At 42.9% G+C, this 9455-nt stretch overlaps 2 protein-coding genes across 2 annotated transcripts; both read right to left on the reverse strand.

Moving 5' to 3' along the window:
* Positions 1 to 547: 547 nt before the first annotated feature.
* Positions 548 to 3422, reverse strand: LOC141040782 (uncharacterized). The gene is made up of 2 exons (XM_073506900.1): positions 3023 to 3422; positions 548 to 886 (listed from the first exon to the last, which is right to left on the reverse strand). The coding sequence occupies exons 1-2, from the start codon at positions 3377 to 3379 to the stop codon at positions 548 to 550; spliced, it is 696 nt and encodes a 231-aa protein (XP_073363001.1). The 5' UTR covers positions 3380 to 3422.
* Positions 3423 to 7610: 4188 nt separating this feature from the next.
* LOC141040783 (uncharacterized) lies at positions 7611 to 9004 on the reverse strand. The gene is made up of 2 exons (XM_073506901.1): positions 8658 to 9004; positions 7611 to 7956 (listed from the first exon to the last, which is right to left on the reverse strand). The coding sequence occupies exons 1-2, from the start codon at positions 9002 to 9004 to the stop codon at positions 7611 to 7613; spliced, it is 693 nt and encodes a 230-aa protein (XP_073363002.1).
* Positions 9005 to 9455: the final 451 nt, after the last annotated feature.

Raw genomic sequence — 9455 nt, forward strand, 5'->3', positions numbered from 1 at the left:
CTACTTTTGGCAGCTATTAATACAAGCTCATTTATAATGGTTTAACTGTCCATAGAAATAACTTGAATGTCATTATTTCTAAACATACCAAATTCAGTGCAAGATATAGCATTAGCATCTTCAGTTAGAGTCATAACATATATGTACCATATATCACCATAGTGGAGGTATTAGGCAAGGTTGACCGCAATGCACTTAGGGTAGGTGCTAACCAGATAAACAATAGTTTAATGAAGCAACGACGCTTATTAAAACAGGGTAGACGCTTAATTAGGCACCTATCATGTACAATGGCACTGCTGCTTCAGAAAACCATGTTTATTATTGTTAGCATGTACCTAAGCACGTAGCATTGGAAGTTGGCCATTACCAGAAATGAGCAATGTACTACCAAACACTTAAACATAGCATGTTAAACAGTCAGAACCCAAAAGATAAACCGGCGCATAAGTTCAAGCAGTACGGTGGGGCAGAAGTATCACACAACAACCATAACATAAACACAGTCTTAACTAGGGTGGGCCAGCAGTAACAACCAAGCAGCGCATCAGATCATCCGCATCTTGGCCGGACGAGGAGGCCTCGGGAGGTAGAATGGCAGATGCCCCTTCGCATACTTCCTGAGGAAGGCACCAAAAGCAGCATGTTTAGCCCGGACGTGGGGCTCGCGGTTCCTCCCATTACCACGGTCGATATAGGTGCCATGCATGATCAGGTTGTTGTAGTCGCTCTTGATAATCGCGCAGTAGAAGGGGCAGGCTATGTTGCCGTAGAGCCTGTTGTATCCGCTGCGGTATGGGATTTCCACATTCCGCAGCCTCCTGAGGACGTAGCGGCTCTTGCTGTCCCTGCTCTCCTTACTATCATCCACGTCTTTGTCATCTTCCTGTGTGTTAGTTGATCGACAGCTATGTCAGATTAGGAATACAGAAATGTAGCATTTCATAAGAGTATCAAGTACATTCCTAAAGTAGGAATACAAAAATATGATCAATCAGATGATTCACACAACATGTACCTCATGTATTGCAATATATGTTTATGTATTATTTTTTATCTTTCTTGTTCTTTTTTCTTTGCTTTGCATGCGTAGCTGTTCTCCCCTCTAAAGTACTCCTATTTGTACAATCTAAGTTGACAATTAACTAAAGTGTTCAGGTTTTACGGTATGAACAAATCACTTTACTGCATTCAAGCACATATTTTAGTTCATACTGAAAATAGATAATTCCAAAAACAGGATCATTTCTTGCCATTTCTTGCAACAATATGTTGTATGATCTGGTTTTATCATAAAGAGATACCAGACAATATCTAATTTAATGATATTCAAACTAGATGAGTACATACAACAAAGTAAAACTACCGCATCAACAAACAAAAGATTGCCCTCACTTGATATTTTGAAGACAACAAAACATATGAATGAGGTCATGAATTATGTATAAAAAAGAGAAATTTTGGATTGAGGTACATCAGTTGTGAACATAAGAAATTATGGCTTTAATTACTCATCCTTGTTGCTAATAATTACATAGAGTGCATGCATAAGAAACTCTGCAATGAATTACTGACTGCAATCAGAAAATGTCTTCACAATATAGCTATATGGCTTCATGATTTTGATCAAATAAACCAGTTTTTCTGACAACTAAATAAATGTACTGTTTACTAGGTCTCAACAGATTTGGTAATCAGATTGAAAATAAGATGCATAGTCCACTTCATTATATGGAAATCATGAAGCAGATAGAAAAAGTTTGCACTGTTAAGGTAAGAAAGATTCTATAAGAAAGGAGAAAATGTGGTATCAGCTTTGTGCATATGGAGCATTATGATTACGCTTAGTAATGGAAAATTCTATATAGTAAGAATGCAATAGAAAATCTTGTTGCTAGAAATGTACTGTTGCATGGACTTGGCATGCATGATTACTGATGTGGCATAGTTTCATGGATTGATTTGTGCAAGAGAAGAACTAATCCATGTTTGTTGTTAATGGCAGGCAGTGGCCGTAAATTGTTACTGCATGCATCAGTACTGACCAGATGCATGACTCGATGATGTGGCCCAGTTTCATGCATACCAAAACCAGATAATGGGTTGCCACTATTGAAGAACGGAGCATAGTTTCATGAATAGCAAAACCAAATAATGGGTTGCACAATTGAGGAACAGAGCATAGTTGTAACAGGGGTTGTACTGATTTAAACAGGGGTTGTACTAACAGGAGAAACATAGTGCTATGAGATTGTTTGTGCATAGGTAGCATTGTGCTTGAGCTTACAAATGGAATATTCTATATAGTACGCATGCTTGGAATTTTTCTTTTGTAGTAAATAAGATATCGAATGGCCAAAAATGCTGGGATTTCCCATCTGTCCACCGTTGGATTGGCTTCATCCAACATCAAATATTCAAAGTTGTTTCCAGAGTACATGTTTAAAAAGTTACCATTTATAGAAGCTCAAGCAATGTTGATAAATATTTACTGTTGCATGTCAACTTTTCATGTTCTAGATATTAATCATTGATCCTCTTATTGACTGTCATTAAATAAACAAATTTGTAGGAAACTTTCCATCCACTCAGACCTGTCTGAAAGAATCCTACGTTTTTAGTATGGACAATCAAACACTCATACAATCCTGTAGGATTCAAGATGACATGCCACTCTAATCCCACGTTTTCCCTATTCCTGCGTTTTGGAAATCGTACGAATCAAAGAGGTGATACCTAACAAATACACCATTTTCTATAGAAGAACTGATTATGACTACTGTTGCATGCACAGGGGGATTTTAGGCCTACATGACTATTGTTCCATGCCAGGTTTCAGATTGAAGAGGTTTCCTTCCAAATGTACGAAGCAACTAGTACTAATCCTAACCCTAAGGGAGAGATCAAGAAACATAACCTATTTGGACGAAATCTAATCCGTGCTGCATGCAATTCAGGAGAAAACCCCAAGGGAGAAACCCCCAAAAACAGAGTAGGAGAATAGAACAGAACAGAGTAGTACCTCCGAGAGCTCGTCGTCGACCTCCTCGTCGAACTCGACGGCCTCGTCCTGCACTTCCTGAGCGTCGAGGTGGGCCTCCTCGTAGCTCTTGTCGATGAGCTCGTACTGCTCGCGCTTCCGCTTGAGCCTTTGCTCCTCCAGATCCACCGCCACCTCCTCCTCCACCTGCTCCCCGACCGCAGGCTCGACCGCTGCAACGGCGGCCGGAGCAGTCGCAGCAGATGGTGCACCACCTCCCGTCGCCGCGACGGCGCCCTCGGCCGCGCCAACCGCGGCGGCAATGACCACAGCAGGCTTCTCCACTGCTTCTACCGCTGTGTCCTTCTCCACCGCTGCGTCTTCACGGCCGGCCTTCATCTTCTGACGACGAAGGGCAAGGGAGGTGGTTGCTGGCTCGTAGGAGGTTGGTTCAAGGTGAGAGGAGAGGGTTTTTGCTGATTTGGGGAAGAAAAGCAGCAGGGGTGGGGGTGGGGGAGACGGGGGTGGGGGAGGCGGCCTTTATTTGGCGTGTGGGGGTGGACGTTTGGAGTTACCGAGGCTAGACGCATGGCGTCGTGCGCTCGTGCACGCCCCAACCGCTTTCATTTAATTTTTATCATGAATTTGTATATTTTTATTTTTTGACCTGTGGTTTAGCGAGGAAATTGCACAAATTACCTACTTTTGGTGTTACTGTTGCATAGAACACCTACTTTATAGGTTTGTTGCACAAAAGAACACATATTGGGGTAATTTGTTGCAGCTAGGTCTAATCCGCCATTTTGGGTGGGTTGACATGATTTGTGACAAGTGAGTCCAGTTTGTAAGTGCACCGCGGGAAAAAACACATTCCACATCAGCACCCAGCTAGAACTGTGCAAAATTTACAAATAGGTACTCCAGAAATAATTCTCATTGTTTCTGGGCCCATAGATATGAACTATTGACAGTTTTTTTTGTTCCCACATAACATCTTGGCACACAAGAGCATGCACCAAACTTGTTCTCCTTCGACACACAGAGCTATAACGACGGACATATACCAGTAATATTCACACTGCACGTGTCGATACCATCTTGACCAACATGCAACAACATTGGTCTCATTAGATTGATACATGCCATAAAAGGTCCAAATCATTCACCAATTCTTCTAGTCACATTCCACTCCAAGATGCGACAATGGATCGACATGTATCAATCTTGATATCTTTGCACAAATAATTGGTATAAGGGCCAGATGCACCAATAGATGTCACAATGCACTGACACATGTCACTTGGGCCAACACGCACCATGCCCACAAACAAGGAACAAATAAGCCTATAGGATCCACATGCACCGATAAACTACGTCTCGACATGCAATAACTTTTCGTAGTCACATTGCACGCACAGTGCATACCAAGACACGCCAACGGCCCGTCATGTAGCAATCTTCATGTCTTTTCACTAATCATGGTCTCTTTGGACTCACGGATGCCATAAGGGCCAAATGCACCAATATTGACACGTTGCACTCAAACGTGCCACTTGGGCCAACATGGATAATGGTTTTTTTACTAGCAAGGATCACATAAGCCATTATATAGTGTTGGTACCCTAGCTAATAACAACATATATCAACATTGGTCCTAGTTGCAGCTTCACAGGACCACTTATGCCACACATGGAGCACAGCCTCGGTGCATGGTTTTTTTCGTGTGTCTGTGTCTGGATAAATGTCTTAAGGAGAGGCAAATTGGTTCAACCGAACACACTGCATCAGCCGAACTGGTTAGACCCTTTACCACACACCCGCATGGCCCTGGTTCGAATCCCCGTGAGGCAGTTGGAAATGCCAATTTTTTCTATGGGTACCGACACGTGGGGTCCCCTTGTCATCCACACAAACGCACCACCACATATACCACATTTGGCTAAGTGCACCTAGTACTCCACATCCTTTTCAACTTCTTCATCCCCTTCTCGACAAGCGCCGCCGCCGCCAGCTCCCGACGCCGCCTCTCTTCACCGCCGGATCTGTGCGGCCGCCGCCAACTCCGGCAAGTAGGTTAGATCTCCCCTCATCCCCCTCGCGAATCTTCTTCCCTTCCCATACCGTATGCGTCTCCCTCCGGGCGCGGATCTGGTCCAGAAATTTTATTTGATACATGCGGTAGATGATTTGTTGATGGATATGATGGTTCTTTGATAGATTGATGGATGTCGTAGTGTAGGATCTGAGCCGTACCAGGGAAAAGAGAGGCCCTGTGCAAATCAAAATGAGGCCCTATGTGTGAAAAAATAAATCAAAAATAATTCATCCGTTCTTCACTATAGTATGTAGTACTGACATTGGATTGGATCTGATTGGGATTTATTAGGTAGATGATACTGGCATTGCCATTGTCATTGGCATTGCTTTTTTAGGTAGATGATAGTAAACAGATTTAATAGGCATTGCATTTTAGGTTGTCACTATGATTTATTATATGTATGATCTTTGTATTATACTATGGTAGCATACAATTCAACTTAGAGTTCAACATGTTCTATGTAGAATGGAGGAAGCACTGTGTCGACGGTGCAAGTCACGGTGCCGGACCAGCCTTTGTACTGCCACGCTGTTCGGCATCTACTTCCAGCCTACTTTTGTTTTTGCAGCGGTAACAATTTATATGAACCTTCTGACAGTTCATTAATTTTGTTTTTTTATTGCTATTTCCACTAATGCATTGTGTTTGTTATTTGTTTTTATCTTGCACAGATCGTCCCATGCAATGTGAGATTGGCATTCAATGAGCTCGTCGGAGACACCGTGACCTTCGACGCTCTCGGGGGGCCGTACACTATGCAGGTCGATAAGGGGCGAACGATAACCCAGATTGGAGGAGATGAATGGGATCGTTTGATCGCCCGCTTGCGTCTTAGTGGGGATGAATTGATCAGCTTCTCCTTCAGAGGAGAAAGGCCCAGGATTTCTGTTATCTATCTGAATTTGATTTTCGATAGTGAGGATGAAGTTCATGAGGAGGACGATGGTGAGGATTCAGATGATGATGAGAACCCACTTGATGAAGCACTCTATGCCCAAAGACTGAGGCTGAGCGGCGATGAAACGTGCAACCTCTGGGACATGCTTCCACTACGTGAAGACTACGTTGGGATGCCATTCGTGACCCGCCTCACAAGGACGAATGTTAAACAGCATCTCATGGTATGTTACTTACTGTGGTAATTACATGATATGCATGCTTAATAAGTGTACTAGTTGATATGATATGCATGTTGTAGTACTGTGATGATATGCCATGTGTAGGATTCATTTAGTGCAGAATTTTTTATGGTATGCATGGGTTGTAGTAATGCGATATATCCTTATGTAGTGTAGTAATATGCGATGGTATGGTTAGTGTACGTAGTAAATAATGATATGCTTAATTACTGTAGTAATTTGATGATTAGCGTCTAGTGTAGTGATGTGATGATATATATGCTCAGTGTTGAATCCAATGGTATATGTGTCTTCAAGTGTATGATTTGCTGATAATTGCACGTGACATGCTCATATATCATATCAACTATTTTCAGAAATTACCTAAGAGGTTATCTGTTAGCTGTGGCATCGAGCCGCATGAAGAAGGCATGACTGCTGGACTACGCCTTACCAGAACGGGCTCCATCACCACCTGTGCCTACGCAGTGGACACGGACGGTCGCACTGTCTTCAACCGGGCGGGGTGGAAGACCTTCATGGCAAGAATCTTTGGGTAGGTCAGGGCATCCTACTCACTGTTGCAAACACCCGTCGCCGTGACTTGAGGATGATGATCACCATCAACCTCATTTAGAACTGGCTGGGCCATGTTTCGATGTGAAATGAACTTGGTATGTTAGCTCTTGTTTCCGAGTACTTGCCATGTATTACCGTACCTATCTATATATATCTAGGTTCAGTAAATGGCCATGTATCACTGTGAAATGAACTTGTTATGTTTGGGGCTTGTTTTGTTGTTGCCCCAGCGGTTATTTGAGACTTCCTTGAACTTGAATCTGTCTTGACTTGTTGTTGGATGCTTGGTGCTGTTGCTTTATAGTATAAAGATGGGGGGGGGGTTGGGGGACCCTTTTTCGTAGGTTCGGTTAATGGAGTTTAGTTCTAATTGTAGTAATTGTTTACTTTTCCATACAATTCTGAACCAAAACTACACATGGCACAACCTTCTGTGATTAGTTCCATTGATAACTAGTACTCCCTCTGTAAACTAATATAAGAGGGTTTAGATTACTAAAATAGTGATCAAAATGCTCTTATATTAGTTTACGTAGGGAGTATTGAAGAGCAGCCACAAAGTTCCATTCACAATTTACTTGAATATTTGTTTTGATGGATAAACAAAATAGGAAGCTAGCAAACTTATTTAACGAGATAAGCAAACTATGTACTTGATGACATAAGCAAACTTGTTCAACCCTGACAAACAAGACATAAAGAAACTGGTTCAACTCTGACACACATGACATAAATAAGCTGGTTTAACCCAAGAAAAGCAAACTACAAATTTCAAACAACAAGATAAACGACAAGCACAAGCACAAGCAACACGAAGGCAGACTTTGATGTCTCCTCATCCCGCATAGTGGCAGTGGTAGTAGGGGCCCACTTCCTGCTCTTTTGAAATTTCCAGACCTCTTTTGATGTTGTCGATTATCTTCCACAACTTGTAGGTGGCGTACGCATCTATTGTTAAGTACTCGATGAGGTAATTTGGCAGTGGGCTGTCCCCCCACAGTTTATGGTCTGCCTCCCTATCGATCTTCTTCTTCATCTTTCTGTAGAATGGGTGGATGACGCTGGCTGCAACATCAGCCAAGGAGTCGTACGGTTTTCCGTTGTATGGAACTCTCCAGTTGCACTGAATGTCGATGTGCTTGTTGGGGTTTATCTCCAAACCAGACAACTTCAGCTTGTCCCTGTCATTTTTAATGCTGAAACCGGCAAAGGTGAACAACTTCTCCTCCTGTAGGAGCTCTTTGAGGCGCTTTGGCCTGCTAGGGGAGAGACAAGTGATGAATACATGGAGTACTAGTGTTTATTTTTCAAGATTTAATCTTCTATTTTTTACGGTTTACAAGTGAATAATACATGGAGTAGATGCTTATACAGTATAAGTCATGGATGAATGTAGTTCAGAAACTAGTACACAAAGTTCTGAAATTAAAATCAAGTACACCATATTATTTTTCTTTTCGGAATATATAGTTGATTCAATGATGTATTTGCTTTCTAAGTGCCAGTTTAGTTTTATTATTTTGAATAAAATAACATATACCTCTGCTTCACCAAGTTCTTAAGTTTTTTTGGTGGTGAAAATAACACCAGACCAAGTTCAGAAACTACTTCACTACATGAAGTTCAGAAACTACACTAATGAATCAAGATGAGAAACTACACTGGTACATCAACCTCACAAATTAATCTTGTGCAACAGTTTCAGATACTAATCAAGTGCATTAGGGTCAAAATATATTCTAGTGCATCTACTTTGAGGAACTGCACTAGTGCATCCATTTTCACAAACTACACTAGTACATCTAGTATGAAACTAGTCTAATGAAATTTCGAGGGAGCAGTATTGATGAATGGAAGAGGGTGAATGAGTAGGATACTTCACCATTTTGTGGCCGCAGCGATGTGGTACACGAGGCAGAGACCGTCCACGCTGATCTGCAGAACTGCTGCCATCTGCGGAGGTTCATCATCTTTGGTAAACTCCACATCAACGCCCATGATGTGGGGGTACGAGCCGCAGGCGCTCATCCTGATCCTAGAGATCATCTCGTCGGCCTTGTCTGGTTTGCTGGTGCAGACGACCTCCAGCGTCTCCTTGCCGTGGAGCTCAACCCCTGTGAGGGTTACGGTGTACTCGCGCTTCTGACCGGGAACGTGAACGACGTCGAGGTTGCCGCTCTGGTGGGACGTCTGGCCACAATGACGCTTGGCAGACGCTTCCTCCGCCATTGCCCTCCTCCTGCGACTGCGGGCTTCGAAGAGAGATGTTTTTGGGTTGTTTGCAGAAGAGATGGAAGCGGCAATGGAGGTTCTCGGAATGAGGCAGTGATGTAGTCGATTTGGGGCTTTTTCATGCCTGGGATGGGGACGTGGGGGAGGCGGTTCGTCTAGGACGTGGGGGTAGTTGTGGTGGGGCGCAGTTGCAGTTCGACGTGGCAACCACGCTCTGTGCACTGCTGGGTGCGCGTGCGTCTGAGTTTAGTCCCACCATGGGCCTACATCCTAGCCCATATCACTGGGTTTGTAGTCGTATGCGGGCTGTGGTGTGTGAAATATCATGTTAGGTAGGTGGGCTTTTTTTTCTATGAAATCTTTTTTTTGCCTATGAGACATTTTGACTTATACTAAAATAACACTTCCTTTTTTAGGTACACGTGTCTTATGTGACAAGTTTAAGTTT

This window comes from Aegilops tauschii, chromosome 2 (genome assembly GCF_002575655.3).
Source record: "Aegilops tauschii subsp. strangulata cultivar AL8/78 chromosome 2, Aet v6.0, whole genome shotgun sequence".
NCBI classification, from domain to species: domain Eukaryota; kingdom Viridiplantae; phylum Streptophyta; class Magnoliopsida; order Poales; family Poaceae; genus Aegilops; species Aegilops tauschii.

What these genes read in the sequence shown, in the direction of transcription:
- LOC141040782 (XM_073506900.1), bottom strand. Translation starts at nt 3,379, where the DNA reads ATGAAGGCCGGCCGTGAAGACGCAGCGGTGGAGAAGGACACAGCGGTA. An exon ending in TCGACGACGAGCTCTCGGAG is followed by an intron (nt 887 to 3,022) that starts GTACTACTCTGT and finishes ACTAACACACAG; the next exon opens with GAAGATGACAAAGACGTGGA.
- LOC141040783 (XM_073506901.1), bottom strand. Translation starts at nt 9,004, where the DNA reads ATGGCGGAGGAAGCGTCTGCCAAGCGTCATTGTGGCCAGACGTCCCAC. An exon ending in ATCGCTGCGGCCACAAAATG is followed by an intron (nt 7,957 to 8,657) that starts GTGAAGTATCCT and finishes TAAAAATGACAG; the next exon opens with GGACAAGCTGAAGTTGTCTG.